Here is a 27,602-nt window from a genome sequence, read left to right on the forward strand (position 1 = left end):
CATGCCTGCTTCATATTTGGCAAATTTGGAAGCAGCTGTACAGAAAAAAATCTGAACATTGGATTAAACTTTGAAATGCAGACAACTACGCTTGAGAAACTGAAGGAAATTTCACTAGGGTGAATCATCACTTTGGGGAACAACTTGTTGAAACAATCACATAAGGAAAGCCGAAAAACCTGGGGAAAATACTAGCAAGTGCTTTGCTTTAAAAGAGATTTTATCAGGTTAGTTAAGAGAGTTAAGTTAGTTGGGAGAAATGGTTTAGATTTTAAAAGCATCAGGCCGTTGCATTGTTTTATAGCTTGTGAAGTTGCAGGTTCTCACAGCCTAGGCTGTAATTTGGACCAGAGGAAGGCCAACTGTGCTGGCTGGGACCTGATAAGTCCCACATGTTATACCAGTGAGCCTGCTTCCTGTCCATTACCAGCTTCCCTCCTCATAAGTCATACATGGCCAGGGCACTTGATGACAGTGTTTGGGGGCCCAGCTGAGGGGATACACATGGGGAAAGTGCTGTTATGCATGTTTAGGGCTTTGGGGATGACTATCAAAGCCATAGACCTGATAGATGGATGAGGGAGAAGGAAAGTGCATTAACATGTAGAGGAAGAATCTACCAAGGCTGTTTTCTCAGGTTTTCAGAAGGATGTTGGTGCTCCTTGTAAATTGCATAATCTGAGTCTCAGCACTAATATATTACTTTGACCTGTGATTTAACACTTGTACCAAAAGGTAGATTTTTGTTCACAAACAGCTTAATGAGCAATGAATGGAAAACATAATTGTGGTTAGTTACATAAAAGCCAAGCATGAGAAAGTTTTTAGCAGATAAGGCAGGGTTATGGTACACATAACCTGTGTAGATGCACTGTGGTGGTTTTCATTTCAGAGTGTACTCAGTGCTTTTGGAATATAATTCTGTATGTTATATCTGTCTATGATTGCTGTTACATTTAAATATATCCCTCATATTGAATTATGGACTTGGATTGTAATCAAAGTGCAGGATAGAGAGCTGGTAATACTCCTACTAAACACCCCACCAGCGTCCAAGGTGGCCTCTCTAATGCCTTGGTTTTATCAGAGCAAAAAGTATCTTGGTGTTTGTGTAGGCCAGTGTTAACAGTAGTAAATATATATAGGGGGTCAGAGGAAACTCAAGTGCGTACAAGACGAGATAGGCCGCCTCTTAACGTCACTCCTCCACTGGGGTTGCTTGTTATATCAGGTGGCTTATCAGTGAGATGTATTTTAGGGCAAAAAATTGTACCTAAGTAGGGTTCAGATAGCCTGGGTTGAAAGCCAAGAGAGAGGATATCTTGTAATGCTGTATTGGTTGTATAGTGATGGGAGTTGGTTATGAATTGGGCCAGGAAAGAGGACTAAATAACATGGAAACTACAGGATGTGAAAACTATATTTACCTTACTCTGGAGGGTTTGCTGTGTTGTTGTCATTGAGAGTTAAACTTAGGCTGAAGAAAGATCTGTTGAAATGTCATCTGTCTGTTAGACAGGATCAGATACATGTAAAATTTAAACATAAACTGGCTTTATTCAATGGTCACATTCTGCCGGGGAGACTTAATTTGACATATTATTCAGATGTAATGATAAAAAAGAGCCACATAGTAAAAGATCAATACTTTAACCTAACATATGTGAAAGTAGTAATGAGTATTATGTAGAAGGGGATTTTAAGTTGTGTGACTGCACAGATGTGTATGTGTAAATTCACTCTGCCTGAGGGCTGAGACTTTCTCAACAGGAAGGGGAGAGGGCATGACATCGGGTTCCTACCAGCCTCCAGATAATGCCTGTCACTTTATGACCTCATGCTGATCATAAAGGAACAAAATTGACATCATTATCATAATGACGGAGGCTTCTTCATACTGCTCATGGAAAGATCTTGGTTTACTGGTTTTTTTAGGGTTTTCTTTGCTGATTTTAGTTCAGTGTAATTTACCTTACTTTAATAGGTGGCTGGTTAATGCCACTATTCACATTCCATGGGAATTGTAAAATAGATCTCTCCCATCTCAATAAATTTCATGTATACACTTCATTGATATTTTGAATTTACAGTGCAACTACCAAAAACTATATGTTGACATTATTTGAGGTAATTTCAGAGAGTTATTTCAGGTCTTGTGGTATATATGTAGTATGATGGAGTGTGAGCCATCAAGGTCACCATCGAAGGTGACGTTAATGTTGTTGTCGTCAGGTGAGAGGATGTGGCAGTGCAAGGAGGGCGACAATGTCTCCACACCACGAAAACAAGTCAAGATCTAGCACAAATCTAATAGCATAAGCTTTCATTGCAGTTATTTTACTTTCTGATTAACCTGGCCCAACTGTTGAGCATTATGGCATAGGCCAGTAATTGAACCCCGGTTACATAATGTTCCCTTTTCCTCTGTGCTTTACAGTGCCTTCAAATCATATTATCCTCAGCATGGGTTAGCCTGCATTGTTAGGTAGCGTTTACACACAACCAACCTGGTCTGAGCAGTGCCAACCAAGTTGGTACATGGTTGGTCCGAGAGGCAAAAAATATGTAGATTGCATCATCTCATATTACACACGGTTAGTTAGGTCAAGATGCAGTAATGGTCAATAGTTATCTGCCTTGGAGTGGTCAAATCGCTGTTCAACATTCACGATGAGAGTAAATATGTGTGTGTAAACCCGTCTTACCCCTCCACAGGGATATTTAATGTATAAGTTCTAGGGAGAGATCTGCAGATCAAAAGCCAGGCCAAAGTGGCAGCAAGTTTGCTTAGGGAATCTAATTTTAGCTTGGCCATACTGCTGTGTGGGATTTTTCACTCCAGTCCAAATGTATGTAAACTCAGTAGGAAACTGTGTTGATTTGAAATTACATTTGGAATTAGTGTTAGTTAGGAATATTTTTCCATGCTGCAGTTTTCTTTATAAGGCAGTTGGTGAAGCTGTGTGTATTGGGTTTTTTAAATTCAGCTGTATAAAATGAAACTAAAGTAACTGCACTGCTGTATTAATTAATTAGTGCCTGGTTTAGGACAACACTCAGGAATGTTAAAAATTCTCATCACATGTAAACATTTTGAGAATTCAGTGCTACGTAAATCGACAAGAGCCATTAAGATTAGTATGCGACCCCCCACCTGAGCCCTCATTAATAGGGCTACACAAGCCATTAGGATTAGTATGCATCCCCCCACCTGAGCCCTCGTTAATATCAGGAAATGGGGTTCAAGTTAGAATGCCAACAGTCCATTCATAACTAAGCTAATGTAAAGCCATTTCTACATCGCTGCCAGCCCAATCTCACTCAACAACATCCAGTCCTGGGATTGAAGACACAGATAGCTGTTCTATGTTTTTTTTTCTTTTTTCAGAAATAAAACCAATAAGTCTTAATTGAAAATTTCACTAATTATTTTTTCATCAGTCTGGTGTATTTCTTGCTTTGAAAGTAAATTTCACAGGTTGCCTCAGTTGGTATTTTACCTATTTAAGTGACAAAAGTCTGCGTCTGTAAACTGTCCAGGTAAACAAGTTATTAAGTTATATTATTAAGACTCACAGTAGATTGGTGTAAGCAAACTTCATTATGCCAGTCTCTGTGTAGTAGGCAGATGTGGAATGTCAACCTGACTGGATTACAGGACATCCACATACACCTGTGCTCCCACTAGAAGTACAAATGGCCCAACACATACTTGTACACACATACAGGCTGAATTTTTACCTAGTCTGAATAAGACCAGACATCATTTGATGCTGAAGTTGTAGTGTCCTGCTTATGCACTCTAGTTGTGTGATGATGTCATAAAGACCATTTCCAGTTTAGGTTACAGTTAAGACAGTTGTGAGTATGGCTGAAAATTAATATGGAGGCTCCAGTAAGAAGGTGGACAGCTAAGATGGATGGCATGTTATTTGAGAAAGATATTTCGTTTAATAGCAGTTGCAGTGTATGGAACCTAATAATAAATTTTAATGTTTGGAAAGTAATAGTTGGCTCAATAGTAGGTGTCCAGGATATTATGTGTCCCTTTTAAAATGGAGGGGTAGGGGGTTTGTGATGAGTTTTGAGCCAGTGAGTGATTACTGTACATTTGCTTGCTTTATTCACAGTAATATTTTGTTTACATTTTTATACTTTTTTACAAAAGAGGTTTATTTAAGGTATAACGTGATTAATAATAATTTTATCTCTTTATTTATGATAGTATAGTTTATAAAGGAAATCTTGGTAACGAAAAACAAAAGTCACTGAACTCTAAGGCAGAGAAAATGTGAATTTCCAAGCGTCTAATGTTCTCAAAGTTTTGACATGAATTATTGCTAAGTGGAAATGAGAGGATTGATTTTATCTGGAGAAAATTCCACCAAAAGCCTCCACATGCATAGCGGAGGTCACAGGCAACCACTGGGTATGCATGAATAAATAACCGGCTGTCTAGATGGCCAGAATAGAATAATTTACGCAGATAAAGGACGATTGCTCAGTTGAAGACAACCTATAGGACATTAGGACGGTTAGACTGATTTAGTAGCAAGTGGCATGAAGAAGAAGGGGTTCCAAATAATCCGTTCTTGTTCAACTTGAAACTTTTTTCTTGAACAGTAATTTTTTTTAAGTGAAAAGAAACAAGCTGTGTGGATGTAAATCAAATTAACTTGGCCCTGTAATGTTTATCGACAACTTTTTTTCGTGAGTTTCCTACAAAGTATGGGAAGTAGGTGCCTCTAGTTGAGTTGAAATATTTTATTGTTCACATGTTTGATAAGAAAAAGGAAGCTGAAGTCGGATGTTGCTTTACTGACATATTTCAACTTTAGAAATTTTGCTCTGCAGCTAAGGAAATCTCTATTAGGCCAAGTGTTGACTGTGGTTGTGTGGGAGTGAATAGCAGTGGATTTCCTCTAGCATGTTCTCAAGCCGCTGGCTTTTCAATTACGGCAAATATTTCATATCTGCTGAGCAATATTCGTTGGAATTAGTCCCAAACACAACTAAATCCATCACAGAAATTTCAGGGCAAATACTACATTATTTTGGCAACCATCATACTTCAGTTGACTCCACAGCTGTGGCTGTATTTTTAACTAGTCCTCTTCAGCAGTTGGGAGGAAACAGGAGGGCAGAATGTTTGGGCGGTTGTAGGAACAAGTGGTGGTGCAAATCTTTTTTATTGGAAGTAACCAGCCTGTAAATAATGTAGATATTTTGAAAGTACCACACCTCAAAGGGATTTCACTGTTGAGAGGAGATTTCACACATTATGTTTGGGTGGATAACGTTTGAATAACGCACCTTGATAAAAGATGGCCATCTGTCCATCTAACAGGCCATGTGTTTGGGCAATATCTCCTCCTGTTACTAATTGTTATAATGTCACATCCTGAGTTTATCCCCTAATTCATTATATGTGCAATGATATTAGCGGTAACATACCCACGTAATGAATCAAAGGCAGAGAAATTTATCAAATCGTGGTCACATTTTGACATTCTTCAACTTATTTTTTGCTGTCAGTTTTTAAAGATGAACATTTAAATACTGTAGGATAAATATGTAGTCCTAATTGTTTGAAGGTTACAAAAGCAGTTTATGATAAAAAGATATAAAATGCATAATGATATTTCTAAAATGTTTGTCCAACTGTTGAATTGGTCGAAGCCAAGTCCTTCTCATAACCTTAATATCCCTGCAAAAGTGGTCAATGTTTAGGTAACAACAGACTCAAATGTCAGTGGTTGGCCTTTAATTTAAATAAGAGGGTAGGGCAAATAGTTGAAGTGGAAATTAGGGATTCACTGAACTGGCTTCCAGATAAGATGCCATTCATTAAGAGACCCTCTGATTTGAACCATCTGTAATGACTAAAGATCGGTCAAAAGTTATATTGGTTATGTTTTGGTATTTAGTATCCCCGAACCATAAGGATATAGTGTTTAATGTAATCTTACAGTAGTTGTTTTGACCTGTACAGGTATTATTGAATGCTTTTTCACCATATCAATGTAAACTGCTTGATGATAAGTGGATATTCACAGATTTTCCTCAAGGCTTTGACATATCCTGGCTTCATGTGTCCAGATACAAAGGCAACAGGGCTGCTTGGAGACCCCCAAGAGAGAATGGAGTCAATACTACAGGCCACAGTGAAAGAAACCAATGTAAAACCACAGTTTTGATCATGAATATGTAACCCAGCTAGTGTTAATAACAAGTTCCAGTCCAAGAATGAAGTGTGATTGTTTGATTGGTTGATAATTGAGGTGTTGCATGGCTATCATGACTTAACTGTCTGGCAATTTTTCAAAAACCACAAGTATTGGCTAGTGGACTTCCTTGCTGGGTTTGATTAGTCTTCAACATGGAGAGAAATCCTAGGCCATCTGATGAATCAATAGGAAGCCAGTTTGTGTAACCAAAAGAATCTTGAACACACCAGTGCCTAACCAGAGGTATTCTTAACCAAGCATTAACCTAAAGCTTAATTGGATTGCACCTCATTTTTGAACTGGTCGTTGTCTCGGCCCCAGCATCCATTGTTTTAATAACCTAATCTCCCTAATTTCCACCACATTTTCACCTCAGTCCAACTTCCTTTTTAGAAGGCTTGAAGGCCCAAGGTAAAGACTACCCTTAGGGGGGACCCAGGTGTGTTAATTCCAGCTAATTAGAGTACCCGGTGCCCACCTTACACACAAAGCATGCTCAATCCCCATTTCCTCTCCCCATTGTCATACGTTTCATTTTGTCTGCTTCATTACACAGACATTGTACTAGATGGATTGAGTCTGTGGGGCATTCTGTAATATTTCTGATATACTTATAATAGTCATGATGTGGATGAGAGGGCAGGGTGGTTAAGGGAATATTGCAGTTTTAGATTGAGAGGTTTCTTGTGTAATTTTGTTACGAAAGAATTCTTTGGTTTTGAAAGAGAAGAGATACCAGGTGGATACAAAGCATGATGTCCAACAAGATAATTGCAATAGCCAACAGGGGTAATGTGCAAGACAAAATTAAATGTCCAAATGGGAAAAACTCATTTATTTAAAGATTAAAAGGTCTACTAGAATGCTCTTGTATGTTTCTTGGTGTATACAAATAAAAGATCACGACAGAAGGAAAAAAATACGAGTTGTATACCTCCACGAGATGATAAGAAAGTGGCATTGTGTGACAAATGTATGAATTGCATGTGAATCTTTGGAAAGAATTTCTTTTAGAAAAGTTCATGAAGTAGCACCTTAAACATAATCTTGGAACTTGGTGGAGGTTTAGCATTCTCAGGTTAAATGCGCTGGGCCCTCACCCAGGGCAGTGTGCTAGGCTGGAAATGGGGAACATTTTTTTCAGCTTAAAATGATTTAAGGAACAAGAACGTCAAATTCTATGCAGCTGCATGCAGTAATAATACTAAATGGTAAATGATAATAGTGATGTTTTATTGCCTCAGTTGGAGAGTAAGTGGAGTAAGGTGGCACTTTTCACAAAATTCTCATGTCACTTAAGAACTTTTTTTGTGACCCAAGGAACTTTTTGTGACCTTTGCTTTTTCCCATGAAATAATTTAAATGGTAAAATAAATCTTGCAAGGGAAAAGGAAAAAAAAACAGAAAAAGGAAAATAATCCTGCTTTGAGCAAGGAGGTTTGTGAGTGTGAGCCCAAAGCATCCATCTGTATAATCCATATGCAAAGGTGCAGCATTATTTTATGAACACACAGGAAGTACTCATAATGGTCTGAATGGAAATTCCTTAATCGCTTAAACAATGCGTGGCTTGTTTGAAAAAATGGTCACTCCATATTCCAAGATTTGTCAGTTAAGGTGGGCAATCCTTTTTGTAATCTGAATTAGAAAAAAATAAAAGGCTTAAGTTAGTTATATTAAAATGTTTATCAGTGAAAAAAATACACTATCCTGGTGGCTGGAATTAATATTGCTAAGAGCCTTCTGCATAGTATATCAAGCCTCTCATGTGATCTAAGGCTGCAAAGCAATTTGAACTACATGGATGGGTCGTCTGCAGTATGCAGTACAAATTTCAGGCATCTTGCCTCTGTACACCTACACATGTTCTGTTGTTGCTGTGGAAGGGCTTAGGTGCTGTAGTGATTTACCTGATGCAATAACTGTTTTGACAATTTGCATTTGAAAAGACTTAGCATAGCCAGCCAAATGTTTTTGATGGAATTTTTCTAAAAAATATAAGGAGAAAAATCACATAATGCATTCTTGACATGGACTGACGACTCACCATTCAGAACCAATTTATATTATACAATATTTTTTCAACGCAAAGCTTGATTTACAACAGAGGTAAATTTGCTTTTCTTGTAGAAAACTCGGAATATTTTGTATCCCTTTAGTAAGTTTTCACATTTTCCCCAACATTTTCCAATAACATTGACTACTGCAGGTTACCATGGTAGTCATCATAGCATAACATCGCTCTCAGGATATGCTTCTAGGTTCTGTATAAATTACAGATAAAGAAGACTGAAATAATTCAACTGTAGGTCTGTAGCATCTTTGGCCAGTTGGTCAAACTGTAAAATTTATTCACTGTGAAAAGTACCTTGTGGATATTGTGGATTTTTGCACCTCGGTCTCTGGCCCTAACGCAACTTCACTGATTATGTAGCTTATCTGTCTCCACAGGAAGTTGTTAGCATGTCTAGCTGGCTGCATCTAGTCATTAGGTGTGCTTGGCAGCACACATTCATAAAAAGAGATCTAACTGTTCTAGAGAGAGATTATGCTGGTACATAAAATTGGAAGTCGTAAAAATATGATGGATAAATGCTTGTGAAACAATGGCGGTTTAACTTCCTATCAGTTTTTATTTCATGTTCTAAAATTTAAACCTCGAACAGTTCATCAAGTTGATATGGATAAATAAGTCACAGTTATGTCTGTTTTTTCAAGAATTTTAATTTTTCAAGATATTTCAAGCCTAGCATTTCAGTTCTGAGATAGGAAGAGAAGAGAGGCAAAGGTTTCACCTGTCTCCTAAGCTCCACCAGTTAAAGATGGGTCTATATGGCAGCAGAGGAAGGAGTGATGAACAAGATCAGATAAAACAAGACAACTGGATGAATTATGGCAGGGATAAATTTAGATATGGTACAGTTATCAATGTCCACATCTGAGTGCAGCTAATGCAAGTTTATTTTCAACCTCTCCCAAGTTGGGTTTAAAAAAAATAACTTAAAAGAAAAATAAGAAAATTCAAGTGAAATTGAGGGTTCACTAGTGACATCATTTTGTGGACATAACCTGGGACAGTGTAATCTTAAAAGCCACATTAAACTTAATTTAGAGACCTATTTACTATCCATTTTGTGTCATCTCTGCTTATACAGTAATTGGTGGTGTTCTGAAATAATGAATTAATTTAAGAGCCTGAACAGTAACTGGTTGTGTATATATAAGGTGTATGAGTTAAAAGCCAACCTTTTCTAACCTGTCACCCGTTTTTGCACAGAAACTTGATCTGCAAAGAGTAGTGATAAAAAAGAAGGGAAAATGTAGACATGAGAGCCACGGAGCAGAGGTGTATATGGTCTGTGGGAAATGCAAATCACTCTGCTAGTGGTGAGACCTAAAGAAAGGCTACTCACTCAGTCATTATAATGCCTTTGTTAACCCAGTTGCCCAAGCTCTGTTGTGGGTGTTTGTATTGATGCACATAAAAACCATTGAGGGACAAGTAATTATTAATGTTATACACCATATTGATTCTTCAGCGCCTGGTTTGGCTGGCATGAATCAGCCGATTGGAAGGAATAATGTCTGTGACCGAATGCTATGGAAGTGTTGTATAAGCAGGAAATAGTGTGGGAAGAAAGATGAAGTGACGGAAAAAGGAAACAAGAAATATTGAAAATAGAAATGTTGCGGTTTTTGTATGATTTCTGTATCCTGTTAGTGTAGAGTTTCCAGCTTCTTGAGGATAGGAAGTGGTGGCTATTAAGCACTTACTTGTGGGTTCTGCACAGTTTCCATCATCTGTAAAAGTAGACATATTTTTTTTTCTTGAATGATGTTTGATGCATGTTGTTTCAATTCTCATAAAGATGAATGGTGGCCACTTCCTCACATACTCACCAGTACTTCCATTTTGTACCACCTGATGCTGGCAGTTGGCATATATGGCGTGACTCTTTTCTTGGAAAAAAAGTAGGAATTTACAGTTGCCATAACATGCAGCTCAGCTTAGTACTGAAATAAATGGTCTGCATCATTCTTGCCCAGTGTGTCTCTCCCCTTTGATGCAGAGATGCTGGCTATGCATGGCATTTGGCAAAGGTAGAAAGGACGAGTTTGTATATTTTGATTGAGGTTCCGTATAAATAATTAGTACTGTCTATTTCGGTGAACTACCCTCAGGTACTCAGCTATGAGTGTTTGTTCATAAGGTGGTAATGCTTGTCAGTCTGGTGTAATGTTATCTATCTAGAAAAAAAAAATGGTGTTGAGAGAGATATCACAAACATATTTTTTTATCTCGGAAGAAGGAAGCAAATGTAGTATAGCTAGGATCTTTTCAAAAGTGAAACAGAAAATATGATAAAGAATTAGGATGTAGGAGGAAGACATCACTTAAACATCAGGCGCACTGCGATGTTTTAAATTGCCGTCAAGATGGCTAGGAGAGTTACGAAGATTGTGCCCTCTGACATGACCCCTAGTTCCGACATATGTGTCTGCACACTCTGAGACCCCTACATTATCATCCTTGACTGGGTTTGTTATTATTTCAGCTAGATTGACATTTTGGCTCCACCCCACCAATGGGTTGATAGTGATCAGTTCTGACAGCCAGTCAAGACATGGCACTGGATATTACTGATGAGATAGCAGTCTGTATTAATGCAGTGGATACTGGGTGAGGGGAACATCCAATCCCTTCACAAGGAAATGTTGTCTGGGGAGAAAATTGTGGTATTAATGAAAAAGTAGTCTTAGAATGACTTCAAACTGCTTTTAATGAAAAAATGTCTGAAACAAGAATCATGTTGATTGTGATATTTGCATATTGAAATGTCTTATGAAGGTGTAAGTTAAGATGGGAGGGGGGGGGCTGAAGTGGCATAATTGGCCCTATCATATCTCTAGGGAGAGAGATGTCCTTGCTGGGGTGGAGTGATTGATGAGGGGATGTAGATATGAAATTAGGGTCTTCATACCCCCTTCCTGTCTTTTGTCATATTAACCTCCTTAATTACCAACCTAATTTGACAGAATTCCAAGAAGTCCCGACAATTATGGGTATTCACATGTAATTAAAGGTAATCATAGTAGTAGTAAAACCTGTTGGATGGTGAGCTTCTTCATCTGCTATGTTTTATAGTAGTCTTTTAAAAGTCAGTTCATCACCAGCCATGCAGAACACTAACGTAGCAAATAATAACTGGACGCAGGCCTTTAATTTGTTGTGAACAGCCATTAAACACTTTTTGTGTGCATTCGTTTAGCTATGCATCACGTCTGCCCACGATGGCATACAAACACTGTGATATGCATACCAAGAGGCCATGGTTAAATAGTATGGATTTTCTCTTGCTACCAACCATTCATCTGGTAGTTTTCATAACAGGAAGGTCTCATGCATATACATACATGTACAGTTCTAGTAATTACTTAAAGTTTCAAGTATGTTTTTTCCCAAAAAATATTTTAGTATGTTCTTTTTTCACATAAAATTTCAGTAACACAAATATTTTCCTGAAGGGAAATGTAACTGAACTTCCTTCTTAATAATTTGGAAACCTCTTTTTTTATACATTGCCACCAGAATACTGGTTAGAAGTACCATTCATCAATTTCTTTCAAAGATAATAATTACCAGTAACCACGTGTGTATCCAGGCCATTCATTCATTAATAAGTTGTAAATCTGACACTGTGGATAATTGAGGTTTCAGTGACAGGGATACTCTGTAGGGACCAGGCAACTTGAAGAGCCTCTTATTGTGATTGGAATACGTGTTATGAAACAGATTTTGGTTTCTAAGAACCCTGATGTTATTAGTGGTTACTACAGCATGTGTAGTGTGTTTGAGTGGAACATATGACATTATGAAGCAGATTTGGGTTTCCAAGCACTGGTTTGTAATAAGTGCTGGATATTGTACTTAGAATGCAGAGTTGAAATCAGCTTGGAAAAATTAGAAAATTCACGGAGAAGTTTATTGTTTTATGGGCCTAAACTGACATTTTAGAATTAAAACGACAGGTGTCGAAAATTAAAAGTTTCTTATGGTGCAAAATCAAGATAGTTGGGTGAAAAACTTATCTTCTGAATAAGGAATCAACCAGTTCAGGCTAGCTGACTTTGCTTTGAAATTCCTTTTTAATTTGATTTAGAATCCTTGTCATCTTATTCAGCATTCAGATCATGTCTTCAGTTACTGTGTCCAATAGCAAGGGTTATTGGAGGGGTTGTGTGAAAGAACTCCACCTCAGATAAGGGAAAACTGAGCCCTTTCTTCCCTGTAGTATTTGATCAGTGTTTGCATGGGCACCTGTGAATCAACACTGAGGCAGGGGCATGGGGATAGGGTTGTCTTCTTCTTAAATACTCTAGTTCCTGGCTTGTTGGGGTAGTGTCTATTCCATGGGGCAAGGATGGCAGGAGGAAAAACACAGTGGTTGTCTCCTGAAGAAAAGGAGAATAATACGCTTGGATAATTTTTCATCCTGTGAATGGGGCATTCTTTGGCATGTTTCTGTCTCTTGTTACCTATGCATGAACAGGTGAGGGGTAAAAATGCCATGAGATTGTGGAACTTATGAATTTGGCTCACCTGTTGTGTGAAAGCTTAAATTTTCCTTTTCTCTTTGCCAAGATTCCACTTACCGAATGTTTGATTTGTGTAACTGTCAGCCAGCGCTCTGCATTGGAAGATTTGTATATTATGATTATTATTATAAAGGAGAGCGGAGGAGTGGGGTAATTTTATCCATTATTCAATATGGTGTAGTGTTTTACTGGGTCAGCAGTCCATTCAATCGACTTCCATTCACAGTCATACAGACTTGACATGTTTTGGAAAGAAATGTCACCCCTCATGTCATAACTTTCACGTTTCATTTTCATTCAGCTTTATAGGGCTATCCAAGCAGAAAGGCCATTATGTCTACTGCAGCAGTGAGGGGAACTTTCAATCCCCATTGCTGTGCAGTGTGCATGTCTGACCAAGAAGAATAGCAGCTGAGGAGAGGCATTGGATGCACAATTAAATTAGTGACTGGAAAGTTAGGAAGGCACATAACAAGTAGCACTTTAGGGGGCAATATGTCACACTAGTATGGGAAACTGTAGACCCATTTTTCACTTCCCTGAGAATATTTCCCAAGTATGGCTTGTACTATTTCATTCACTTCATGAATCAGATTTAATTGTAAACAGCTATGTTTCAATGTAAGAACCATGTGTTATGCTTTTTCCACCTGATAAATATATTTTTCATACAGAAATTGTTTTTAGAACTAGGAAGTCTAATTCAAATTACTGGTAGGATTTTGGTTAGGGTGGGGATAAGGAAGAAGGAGGGGGAAGCAAGGTAGAAAATGAAAACAGTTGGTCAGATCTCAAAAGAAAGCAAAGCACAGCAAAATAACCATTTAAAACCTCATCCATTATCATAATGACAAGGATGATGAAAATAATATGGGAGGTTTCACCCATTGAAAACTGGGGTAGTGATGGATGTGACGCACCCGAGGTTAACTGACTTTACAGATTACAGTGTAGTTGTCTGCTCACTCGGTTTACAGCAAATTAGGAATCAAGTTTATTTGGATATGGTTCCTTTAATTGCAGAAAAATATTTTTCTTAACAGAATTGACAGCTGGTTGAAAAAGCCCATCAAATAAGTAATTTGATGCTTGTCAGTTTTGTTGAGACCGTTGGATCAGCATTGAGTGAAATTGAGCCTCTTCGTGGCAGGCTTGATCTAAGTGGCAGTGTTGTCCAACATGCGGCAGTAGAGGCTCAAAAGTATCTCAAGGACATGAACACAACTGGAGAGAGAAAGGAAGAGGGATTGAGTGGCTATGGCCCTATAAACGTGACCTGACAGTTAATTTTGCCAAAGGGGTAGACCGTTGTTGGCTGCTTCACTAAAGATTGAGGTGATTCTTCCTCACAGCACATGGCCTTTCTCTCTACCCCTGACCCCTGTTGAAATCTACTCCACCGAATTGTTTATTCAAGACTAATGTGAACATATAACACGTAAAAGGCTCATTCAGTGCTTTACAAACTTAATAGTTTTTATTTTTCCACACTCTGAATATCACCAACACCGTCTTAGTCTTGAAGGTATTTGGGTTTATTGTACAGTGAAAGCATCCCCTCCTCCCAAATAATTGTTTAAGAAATCGAACAATCACTCCAATTTGGATTATTTTGTTAAAACAACAGTTAGTTTTTCACAGGTCAACACCTTCATTTAATTGAAACTTGTGTCTGTGTATTAACTAAACCATGACAGGATCTAGTAGCAGAGTGGAGTGTGTAAGGCACGTTTTCGATACCGAGGAATTATCCATGCGAAAATGCCCCGTGGTCCTTATCCATGGTTGTTTTCCCCCCACCTTGCGGTTTGGGCATGTTAAACTAACATAAGTACAGTTGTTGACTCAGTGAATCATAGTGACTGCTTGTCAATCACGGTGTGCCCTAGATCCTACCCCTTAATCGTGTTGATCCCCGAGCTTAATAACTGCGCTTGGCTTGTACGTAACTAGAGATATGCTGAAGTGCTCACACGTGGGGCAAAGAAATGATTAAACATGGTGCTGAGAGCATAGAACCTCCTCGCATCAGGAACTACTCAGGAGAGATGGGGTTTTCAGGTCGCAAGTTGACTTTAATGTTCAGTTTTGAATCCTTTCTCATTCTGGAAGTTTACCAACTCTCCAATCTTCCAGTAAATCAAAGTTCAGTGTGATTTTTGATCTCATAATTGGCAGTCACACTCAATAAACTACAAGCTTGCAGCTGGAAAGTTGGAACACAACACGTTTGGCGGCACATCAAGTTGAAGTTAAATGGCAACATGATAACAGATATATTAATTTTGCTTGGTTAACGTGTGACATACTTTCTAAATGGACTCTGAAAGTGTAATGAATTTAATTATGAATCCTTTTTATTCAAAACTGAGCTCTTGAATCACCTTGTTAAACTGTTTCAGTTTTCTATATCTCAGAAACAAAACAAGACTTCCACTTTTATGTTAACTTTCTTTTTGGTCCTAAATGTTAGTGTTGCAAGCACATTAGTCACTGTTTCGATTATTTTGCCTGTGGTCGGTGGTTTTCTTTTGTTTATGCCCCCTGACACACCATGCAGAATGACTTGTAAAACAAACTTTAATCAACATCAAAAATGCTTTGTGTAGTATAGTGGCAAAGACCTTAAAGGTTTACGTACCATTTTACAACAAGAAGTCAAGAGCTTTATACAAAGACTTGAACTTAAGACCCCCGGTTTATACACTGTGACAATACAGAAGAAAAGACTCCATTGACAGGTTGTGCATTGGTGTAGAGAGATTTTGGGCTGTGATAGCTCAAGAAAGATCTTGCCATAAGATGGAGGCGGTTCATGATTGAAGTTGTAAAGTTTTCTTCAACGACTATGCGCTCTTGCTCTCTTACTTGCACGCACACATGCACATGGATAACAGAATCTGTATTAGTGCTCATTCATACAGATAGTTAGAAGATGAGGTTTCAAGCCCGATCCACCTGCTGGGTCATCTGAATAATACAACACAATGCTTCCTACTCGGCACTGGGAGAGACTTCCTGAAGGGGAATAGGGAAAGGGGAGGGGGCAAGCTTATATCACATTTTATGCAGGATTATCCTTTCAAATGAAAAAAAAATGAGATCCATGAATGCCATATATGGGTGGGTGTAAACTGTTTTGAAACAGGATTAAAAAGTTTTGAAGTACAGCCAAATTTAAACGCCAGTAACATTCACTGATCTGAAAGAAATTACATTTCACACACCGGTTGTATTACAAGCAATACTTGCTCAACATACAACTTGAATTGGTTCATTTGTTTGGTTTTTGCAAGACTTCTGCATCCGTCATGATGTTCTCTATAGCCCACACTAGTTTTTCACCTGTTTTCTGTTGCCAAGACAAAAATCACCAGTTTTACGCACACACACAAAAAAAAAAAAAAAAGGAAAGGAAAGTGAAAGAAAAAAGCAAGAAAGAAAAGGAAGTAAAAAAAAACAAACAAAGGAAAAAAAACCCTGGGTCTATGCTAGCGTAGATCATTTTTGCCAGGTGCTTCATTTAAAACAATGAATATGTGACTTTGAATTATGAATGACTTTTTCCATATGCTGTCTTGTCATTCACCCTTCTTGCCATCCTTTAACTTTGGGAATTGATGAATATCATATATAAGCTGCTTGCAAATCTCTATTCTTTCTACTTCAATAACTTTGTATAACATGACATTGATCATATGCCTCAGAAGCCATCTTCACAGAAAACTGACAATTGCAAGCTTTGAGCCCTGAAAGCTGCCCTACTTTTCTTTGAAAGTTGACCAAATGGCAAATTGTCCAACTTCCAGATTTGCTCTGTGACTTCACTATTAACTGGACAGACTTTTCAATTCGGGAGGCGGCATGAAAGGAAATTGATTTTCCACCATCCTGAACTGATGAAGAGAGATGAAAGATTTTACAGCTTCAAACAAAATTCCGTCCACTATAGCTGTAAATGTGGAGGAAATCCCAGCCCTTTGATACAACATTGCTCATAAAACACTTTATTATTCTGACATGAAAAAGACCGCATGGGTAACATAATATGATATAGGATTATGGTGGCTAGTTGGCAGGGAAGGAGGACATATTGTCTGAAATTGAATATGACCAGTGAAGCAAGGCAAAAAAGAAAATGTTCACAAAAAATATAAGCAATTTATGCAAAAAAAAAAAAAAAAAAAAAAAAAAAAAAAAAAAAAAAAAAACTGAAAGAGAAAAAACTTTGAAATACAAAAGATAAAAATAATGGGCTTAATAAAAAAAAATTATAGAAAAAATACATCAAGCGATATTTACGAATGGAGAACTGAAAATGATTCCCACAAAGCAGAGTTTCAACAAAATAAACATTTTCATTGACCAACAAAAAATACTGTTTCTACTAAATCTTGGCAGCTAACTGTTAAAGCAAATAACCACATCACCAGCTGGCCTCTCAGACCAGCAGCAGACTGACAAAAAAAAAAAAAAATGACCATGTTGCCAAACCACTGCAACATTCAACTGACCATCAAAGAAGGTGACCACAGCACTAACCTGGTCTGGTGATCACTGAGCTACTTGCCGCCAGATGTTACCATGTTACCGCTCCAGCCATGTTACCATGTTACCGCTCCAGCCAATGGTTCTACAAAAGGGATCTCAGTGACCATATTGCATCCAAAACCAGCAAGGTAAGTCTAAAGAGCATCCAATACCCTTCTCACTGTGACTTTAACCTAAACTGGTAACAGTAATATTATGTCACTTGATTGCAGTAGGTGTAGTATGGGTAAATACATACCCAGAGATGCTATATGGTGGATTATATATATATGCTTTATTTTGTTTCAGGTTTTTTTTTTATTTCAATGAAATGCAAGTTCTTTGCCTTGATATGGATGTCAAATAAAACACTGCCACCCTCTTGTGATGCATGCCTTGAACACCTCTATCTAATGCTCAAAGTGTTCGGGCATATATTGCTCAGGTGACAGTGTATTATCTTACATGCGAATCTTGGTGGCATTATGGTTCCCAACGAGAATTCTACGTAATCTGATGACAGTGAGAGTACCTTGGTTAAAGCTGTGTGAATCTTTAAGAACCTGTATCAATATTTTGAGCTTTTGTTACTTATTTCCCACCTCCAGCAAATGTTTTTATGTTTTTATCGCATCACATCTTGTCTATTTTAAGTTTCAGGTTGTTTCTGACTGTATTTTCTCAGATGCGAAATAGTATAGGAAATAATTAATTAATAGCACTTTGACATTTACGTATTTGCAGGAATGCGGGTATACACATTAGGATTTGTAAATTGATGTAATAATATGTGGTTGTGTAAGATGTTCATTAATACAATTGTTAATTTAACAAATATCAATACATAACTGACCAGATTTCTTGATTTTATTTAAGCTTTGTATAATGGTAGAGATTTTACCCAAAAAAGGGGAATAAATTGTTTTTAACCCATCAATACATGAACTTGATTAGAAAAATTTGATTTTGTGGTCTCCACCCAAGTGGGAACTGCCGCTAGACCTCCACCGCACACCTGCATTTTGCTGGAATTAATATTGTTAATAAGAGCTAATTAATAGATGACTTATTGGTCTACTGTGAGATTTAAAACTCTTAAATAACAGGTTCATTAATTTGTTTGTCTGTAAATATTAGATTATGCAAAACGAATTCTTTCTACCAGAAAGGAAAACATGGTGAAATTAGTTCTGTCAATTAATCTCACCTATGGATTGTTTACACAGAAAACAGTCAAATGTGTATAATAAATGTTTGGACAAAACTTACACAAAGGTGTCAAAATGACTAAAAAATTGAAATTTTTACATTTGGCCCTTTGCTCTGGCATGCAAATTAAAACTTGGCCTTATTACAGACAATTAAGCAGAACTTGTCCAGTCAAATCCCTGTACATATCAATCATGGATGACATTGTGTGCACATCCACTCAGTGTCCTGTCTCCTAATGCACACAGATATGAATGAAAGGCTTGTTTTGGTGGGTGACATGATGATAAATTGTTCGTGTGCCATCCAAATCTATTGAAGGCTAATGCATGGCACTTGAAGAATGCCCAGCTGTTTTGACCAATTTGTTGGCTGAGGTCGGTGAGAGAGAGAAAGGGGGGGGAGGGAGGAATGAAACAGAAGAATGGTAAGAACGATGATTTAGAATGGGAAAGTGAAAGTGGAGAGATGAGGAGAGAAGGCATGAAATAAAGAGGAAAAGAGGATAGAAATAAATACTGCTTGAGAATGTAATAGGAGATGAGCAAGGGGTTGAAGGGGGGAGGAGGAAAGAGTTCTGAATTGGAAATCACAGGAGGCAAGGCCTTCATGAAAACTGCATCTGTGCTTGATTTCTGTTTATATTTGAAGCACGATGTTTAAATACTTGTGTAGTTTTTATGTTTTCCTGCAGTATGCTGTATACTGCAGAATAAAAAATTACCAAATCTTTGAAAAAGTTGCATTTAACTGATGAAATTCTGTTGCAAATAATCAGTTTTGTAATTTATAATTGTCTGGTTTTCTTTCTTTGTTTTTGCATTTGTTCTTTCTATCTCATTCATTTTATTGTGAAAAGTAAAAATCAATTAAATCAAAACACCTTGATGTTTAAAAATGTTATTGTGAATGGCTAGATGCCTTGCAAGTGGAAACAATTGTGAAAATTTGATTTAAGATATATACCGTCTCCATGATTATAATCATCAAATGAATATATAATGAACCTGGATTGTGTTGGAGATAAATAAAAATAAAATCTGTTAAAGATGACAAACTTTTATGAGTTATTTTTCTACACAATCTGAGAAAGCAAAACTCCCTGTCTCGATGTGTGTTCACAGCAGGATAAAGTGGATCGGGAGAAGTCTAACTGATGATACCAAACAGCCAGGTAATTCAACACTCATCAATCAGGTAGTTATGTGTTTTCAGCTCATCATTTTAGTTTAAGATAGAACTGTTCTGAATGCACTTTGAGTGTACCAAGGAAATCATACAGACTGCCAATCTGGCTGATGTGAACCTCTCCTGTTAGATATGTTTTTTCCGTGTGTTGCTGCCCTTCCTGCTGCTAGTGTTTATCCCAGTTAGGGTGGAGTCCCCAATTATGTTGCAGTTATGAACAAACTAGATCATCTACTAGGGTAATGAGCAGACTTTTAAATGCCACAAGACCTCAGCTTATGGAGAAGGGTCTAGCAGAAGGTTACCAAGGACTGCTCATTTCCTCCCCTGTCCAATCACACAGGTCTGAAAACCATGCTCCCAGAGGCTTGCTGCGTATTTGAATATATTTCCAATGTCTGGTGGAGAGGCTGTGAGGTACAATATGCAGGAATGATTTCAATAACTCACCGAGATTTACCGTTTATGCTGTGGCAGTTGCAGGTTATTTGCATGATGTATGTACGTGTGTGCGTGCATACACGTCCAAGTTAAAGAGTTTACATTTGCCCATGCCTTGGGGGTTAATATTTTTCACCATTCACTTGCACAATCTGGTTTATTTTTATCTAAGACTGGGTTCCCATACCTAGATCGATCTAACAGGATCGGTCCATCTACAAGGGGTTTCTGTTAATTTGCTTTCAGTGCCTAATAAAACTGCTAAACGATAAGTAATTACCCCCTAGCTGCTTCAGCAGGCGTGACAGACATCAAAGCTGCTTTAGTTGATTGCAATTTAGCGAGAATCCCCTTGGAGATAGATCGATCCACAGTTAGTACAATAGGCTTTGGGAATGGTCTCTAAGAATCATACAATTTGCTATGCAAATTTAGCATCCAAAAGTTACAATTCACTTGCACATAACTCGGGGACTAGTGTAGTTTCTAACCGGTGTGTATACCTTATTTTGTAAAGAGGTACGTGTTACTTTACTTACTTGCTTAATGATTTTGTCAAGTGCTGTCATATATTATCATCATCAGTTGAGTGAGATTAATTTCATTTGTCTTATATGTTGTATTTCAACCACAACTGATTTTTACCACAAAGATGAAAACTGGGGCATACGTAATGATGTAATTTAAGCATTAATTTTGAAAATATGTAATATATAAATTAATTTTTGTTGGATAGAGGTTTAGGCAGAAGTCTTATCCTGGTATTCTCCTCTCTGGTAAATTTTGTATGCATCATTTTGGGAATCACAGAATCATATTTTTCAAAATCTCTTTATAAGACAAAGTAAAAAAAGGAAACAAATCTGTATGTCATCACTCCCATCAGACACCCCATTTAATAAAGGTGTCATACTGGTGTCTGTTTGTGACTTTGTCCTCTGAGCATTAGTGTAAGTGATTTGCTCTGTCACCTACTTACCCCAGGTAAGTTTGGGGGGGGGGGCACCTAGATTTTTCTGCGTGAGTGCATTTTGTCTGCCCCCCTCTCACCTTCCCCTTTAACCCCACGACTATGATGTGCTCTATCCTATACCTACACCAGGTAATTTGGCCTCACCTAGATTTTTCTGCATGAGCGCATTTTGTCTCGCCCCCCCCCTCCCCACATCACCCCACATCAATGATTTGCTATATCCTACATCCACACCAGGTTATTTTGGGTGCTCTCAAGTCCATCTACAGACATATACACATTTTGTCTGATGTTGATTTACTACATCCGCCCAGTCAGATGATCCAATTGGCCGGCCATCTTCAAGGTTTGCTTTAGTTAATCAATGTACGGAAATGTAGAAGACAGGATGAGGCGGCTGACTTGATGCTTTGATGCTCTCTTGACGCACATAGGGAAAAGGTATTAACATCCTGAAATGAACCGCTTCCACAGAAGTTCACATTTCAGAACTCATAATTTGATTTAAACAAATCTAATCTTCCCTTGAGCCTGGCTGTGGTACGTCATGAAAAACATTATGTGTGGCTGGGGTATAATTATTGACGTAAAATGATGAGTTAAATTATCAAGAAAAGCCATTCTTCAAGTGCAAATGGTAGATAAATGATATTATAGCATTTCCTGTATAGTGATTGTTCTACATATATGGAGCACAAATGTTTCATGTAAGCTCCTATTTTGAAATGTTATTAATCTGAAATAAAATGTACAAGTGCATGTTGCTGATGCCTATAGTAAATGAAGATTGATCTTCAAACAGAAAAAAAGACAATTATGATGCAAAAAATAACTCAAAAATCAGCATTAATATTATGCAAAAACTGTGTTATTAAGCATAATGATTAAAAAAGAAAGAACTTCGCCTATATCTACAGTAAAAGCCTTTTTATTTCTGTTAGATGCGTGTTCAACTATTGAATTTTTGTTTTATTCTAAGATGTAGCTACAGGATATAACTGTAAATTTGGTTTGATTGTTGTAGATAAATATTGTTAAATGTGTTATTATTACTTGCTGTTGTAGACAAATATTGTTAAATATGCTATTATTACTAGCCTGTGGAATTTAAGTTCATAAATTGGTTATCTTATGTGTGATGTAATTAACGTCCAGAAATGTCCATGTCCTATACATTTTATGTATTTAGAAAGTCAGATTCATGAAGAATCAGCTTTGATGTCAGATTTACTAACTTCCCTAACAAGGTTTTGTTAGATAATGTTCCTATGTGGGAAGCCATTAGTAGATCGCGTCAGTTAATTAATTTAAGATGATAGTTTCTATAAGTCAGTTGTAAAAGAAGCCAACCTTGTTCTGGTATATATTCTGTATGTAAGAAAAATTGTTGCTAAAAAGGATAGAGCTAAGACCCCATTCCCATACCTAGATCGATCTAGCTGGATTCAAACAGAAAGTGTAATGCATTTAATGTCATTCCATCTTTCTCAATTGCATCTAGCACCAACAGCTCATGAAAATGTACTGTTTTGAACATCTAGCAGGATCGGTCCATCTCCGAGGGGGTTCTCGCTAAATTGCACTCAGCTCAAGTGGCTTAGATGACTGGCACGCCTTCTGAAGCCGCTGAAAGAGAGTTAAATACCCCGTAACAACTTCAGTAGGTGTCCAAGACATGAGAGCCATTTAAGCTGATTGCAATTTAGCAAGAATTCCCTCGGAGATGGACCAATCCAGCTAGATCAATCCAGGTATGGGAATGGGGTGTTGGACACAGCTACAAGCAGGACATTGTTTCTTGGTGCTATCCCAATTTATGTCATCTGCAGTAAACGGCTGACTTTTGAAACCCCATAGATCTGGTGTCTTTTTACCCAATCTACCCATGTCAACAGGACTTCTTTACAGACAATGAGGATAGACAAAGATGATCTGACAGCACACACAGAATGGCGGCAACTACATTATCATCTCCTAGCTGGATTCAAACAGAAAGTGTAGTGCATTTAATGTCATTCCATCTTTCTCAGTTACAGCTAGCACCAACAACTCATGAAAATGTACTGTAAATGCTATCAATGATTAGACTGGTTTATGTAGCAAGAGTCATGGCTTCACATTTTATTTCTTTTTACCAGATATCCAAAAACCAGTTCTTACTTTGGCATGCAGGTTACCATGTAGGTTATACATCTAATTTCTCTTTGCGATGGAATTTCCTGGGAGTTTCCTGGAAACCGAGATCAGTAACCGTGGTAATGTCAGGTGGGAAATTGGTGCAGAGCAGGGGCTGAAAGGAAGGGGGAGGGGGGAGGCGGAACACGTCCAACACTATCATGTATTTATGGAATGGCACAAATCTGAATGAAAATGAAGAGTTCATTTTTACCATATTCAATTGTACTGCAATGTAGTTCGTTTGCAAAACTTAAACAATTGATACATTGATAGAAATGAAGGTTATTTTAATCAATAACCATATCCTGCAAAGGCCCAATTTTTGTAATGTGCCATACAGCAGTTTAATTTCAAACATTTTTTCTGAAATCTTTCTTCGTGGTAATGAGCAACCATATGGTTACAATTCCTTATCAATTTATCACATCGATTTAATGTACATATTGAAAACCATTTTTATTTTTGGAATTATAAATATGCGTAAAAATCACACAAAAATGAATTTCTGCAATGTTTGCGTTTCTCAGAGAATATATTGTGGCTTTACCTCAATGTGTTTTCTCTCTGCAGAAGCCTCAGATTTGGACTGAACTTACTCTCCCAATATGAACCAGATAGTTCTTGTACTTTTGACGTCAATGGCTGCTCCACTTCATCATCTTCACTCGTTCCACTAATCCACCACAGGGGACTCCACGTAAAAACAAGGGCAAAAGATGAGCATGGGAAGCTCAATGTTTTGGTTACCCTGCACAGCTACATTATATCTTTACTCTCATGGCCCCAAACATGTGTATCCACATCTGCCCTATCAGTTGTGTAAAGGAAGTTGAGAGTGATAGAATAATCTCTTAACCAAGCCTGAGCTTTCATCCCTGACCAAAAAAAAAAGTAGAAAAAAAAAGGGTCGAGTTGAAACCCAAGTGTAATGAAACTGAGTAATTCCACTACAACTTTTTATCTTACATTGTGTGCCATTTGCAGTAAAAGTTCTGATAAGATGTGGGGGTGGGAGATATAATTGGACTTCTGGCTAAATATATAATAAGACAAGAAAAAAGATGTATATATATATACTTACAGACATACAGATTACAAAGAAAAGAGAAACCTTTAATAAACTTTGAGGACTTTACATTTATTCCTTTGTTGATAAGAATGCAAATTTAGATGGTATATATCCCACTTCATAACTACATTTTACTAAATAACTAGTTAATAACAGTTAATTTACCATGAATTTGAAAATGGTGTTTCAAGTTGGGCAGACTTAACTTTGTACAACCAATCTCATCATGTTGTATGATTATGGCTAGCTCACCACAGAAGCCAATCTGATTGCATGAATTCTCTCTCTCTCTCTCTCTCTCTGGGATGGGAGAAAAGAGGGATTAGATTTACTACTGGTGAGCTAATCATGGGCAGGTGCCACAAAGGAGTTACAGCCTAAACATTGTTCTACAAACTTTTGGGCCAAAAATTTTGACTGACTTGGATGGTAAATCCTGTGTTCAATGCAAATAATATTGCAACTGGATTACTGCAACTGTCCCTGTTCATGCAAGGACGGGGGCGTCTCGATAGTCCGAAGGTTCGTTGGTCCGAAGGTTCATTGGTCCGAAAAGTGGTAACATTTTCATCGATTTTTTAATCAAGGGTTCATTGGTCCGAAGGTTCTATAGTGAATATTCGGACCAATGAACCTTAGGACTATTGAACCTGCGGACTATCGAGACGCCCCCGTTCATGCAAGGACTGGCTTAAATGGAAATCTACCATTATGTTCCATTTTTACATCATGGGTGACCTACCCAACAGGGTCCTTTCATAATTCTCCAATAATCCCAGTCACCACAGCGCATGCATTTCATCCAACTTAATAAGATTCTAAACAACACATTTTAGTTTATTTCCCATTCCCAGTTATTCCTGTGTCTGAAAGTGCCAGCAGGAACCTACTCCATCAAAATGCCCGTCCCCAATGTCAATCAGTGTACAAGCGTGATTATTTATATCTACGCTATGGTATCATTTGTGTATAAATTTACTCTTCCTTATTTTAAACTGTCTAATCAATCTGTCTAAACAGACTAATCAATCAATTAATCACCCAAACAGTGAGGGTACATGCACTTATCATTTCTTTGCCAACTGGAAGTCGTACGGAATCCTTCCAAAGTCTTGAAAAGTAGCAATGTCATACAAAGTGCATGTGAAGTTATAAAGTAACATTGATTAATTACATAGTTCTAAATATAGAGCTCAAAGCTTGCAAGGTCCTTGACTGTTTTAAGTCACAATGAGTGCTTGCAAAACTCTTAGGTCACAATCAGTGCTTGTGAAGTTTTTAAATGAATCCAAATGCTGGTTAAGTCTGTAAGACTTATAAAGTCTAAAATGATATTACAGCAGCATTAAAAATAATATTCTGTATGCCCATCAATTTATTGGGATGCATATGCACAAATACACCCATGTCCACAAGCGCACACATACACACATATGCACAGCAGATCCATGCTGGCACCAATAAACAAAATGCACAATCACAGGACATTTGTTTTCCATAAACTATTGACCAAAGGTGACATATCTATAGATTGCATAATTTAATGACCATTTTTACAGGGGAATGGTCATGCTCATGGCCAGTTAATTTACAATCATGAATGGTCACCTCTGCTTAAAGACCAGTGGGTGTGGTGCCTAATGACCTCTAAGGTGTGCAGAATACATTAACAGACTGCCATTGCTTCTCATTATAATTTTTATGAATGAAAAGAGGGCAGTGTTTTGATGGAGGGGGGGGGGGGGGAGGGAGGGTTTTATGTAAGCTAAGCTGATAAAGGGCATTTTAGTTTTGTTTGCCACAGAGGTTATTTTTTCTAAAAAAAACTTCGTCAACCTGTTGCATGCTGCTTCAAAACGGACAATTATAACCATTTTTACACCTATCTTCATCAATCACGCAAGTATTTTCTAGAAACAAATTATATACTGGTATGATATGCACTGTGCGGTTAGAAAACATTAATACTGGTAGCTCAAGAGAATAACTACTGAATTGTGTAGAGAGTGCCAGTGCACCATACAAATCTTGGCAAGCATGAAATGACGCGAGGCAAGAGGGTGGATGATAAGTGAATGTTTTGAACCTTCGTTACTTTTTTCTCTTTCATTACAATAACATTTATCAAAAGCCACAAGATTCTTAAAATAGAGACTGCATCTGACTGGGTACTAAATATCAATACTCCCTATTTAGATTCAGACAAAGAAGGGAGATTTTATATAATCCATGACGCTGCTGATCACTCCCCCCATAAAAACCATGTATGTTTTTTTCAAATATATAAGTGAATGTTTCCTGAGCCTTGAAGCATTACATCTGAAATGCATTTCTCCAAAAACTGCAATGAAAATTGGGTAAAAGTTTAAATGTGCCTAAAAACTAACACATTACCCAGATTAGACATACAATATGTCAGCGATATGTTATCCTCAGTTACTTTGTTTTCATTTATTCAACTAGAGGATCAGAGAGGTGATACTGCCTCTGGGTATTGTACCACCACTGGAGTAAGGGCATTTGTATGGAAAAGCAAAAAAAGGGACACCACCTTCAGTGTTGTGCTTGACAAGCTCTATAAAATGCAGTAAACAAAAGTTCTCAATAATTTTGTTGAAAATTACCATTTAAAACAAAATCATAGGTAAAAATAGTTTTATTCCAAATTTGTGAAGTGTAGTTCATGGCGAAAAGTAGGTCAAAGGTCAATGTAGTTTCTGAAAATTGGCAAAAATAAATTTTTCTTGCAAAAAATTCTCATTTTTAGAAAAATTTTGCCTGTTTGACCTTGAAATAAAGGTCAAATCCAAGGGCATATTTTAAATCTCCACATGATTTTCGGTAAGCCATCTGTAGAAATTTTCCCATAATTCCTTCAGTTTGGGAGATATTTAGCAATTAATTTTGCAAATTTTGGACAGGGGTGCATTGCAACAAGTGCCACGCCTAGACCCCAGCACTGACAAAGCCCAAAATTTACGTGGATCAAGTTGAGATTATATGTGATGTAAATCCAAGAGATGAAAAGAGAGCAGTAACCAAAAGATATATATGTGCATTCAGTAGAATTATTTTGCTAAAAGTCAATGTAAAGATACTTGCCATTCTGAAGACATTTCCAAATTAATTTCACATTTTTTTAGTTATTTAACAAATATTAAGCATAAAAACAAGAATGAAAAAGCTCATG

At 37.4% G+C, this 27,602-nt stretch overlaps 1 protein-coding gene across 1 annotated transcript; it reads left to right on the plus strand.

The window, feature by feature from the left end:
* Positions 1–58: 58 nt before the first annotated feature.
* On the plus strand, positions 59–24,908 carry LOC147762937 (uncharacterized). The gene is made up of 2 exons (XM_087008047.1): positions 59–23,430; positions 23,914–24,908. Exons 1-2 carry the CDS (start codon positions 23,375–23,377, stop codon positions 24,164–24,166), a joined length of 309 nt encoding a protein of 102 aa, XP_086864173.1. The 5' UTR covers positions 59–23,374; the 3' UTR covers positions 24,167–24,908.
* The last annotated feature ends 2,694 nt before the right edge of the window (positions 24,909–27,602 follow it).

The sequence above is a fragment of the Lingula anatina genome, chromosome 3 (assembly GCF_051362555.1).
Source record: "Lingula anatina isolate TDL-2025a chromosome 3, LinAna3.0, whole genome shotgun sequence".
Taxonomy (NCBI): Eukaryota; Metazoa; Brachiopoda; class Lingulata; order Lingulida; family Lingulidae; genus Lingula; species Lingula anatina.

What these genes read in the sequence shown, in the direction of transcription:
- LOC147762937 (XM_087008047.1), top strand. Translation starts at nt 23,375, where the DNA reads ATGGAATTTCCTGGGAGTTTCCTGGAAACCGAGATCAGTAACCGTGGT. An exon ending in AGTAACCGTGGTAATGTCAG is followed by an intron (nt 23,431 to 23,913) that starts GTGGGAAATTGG and finishes TTCTCTCTGCAG; the next exon opens with AAGCCTCAGATTTGGACTGA.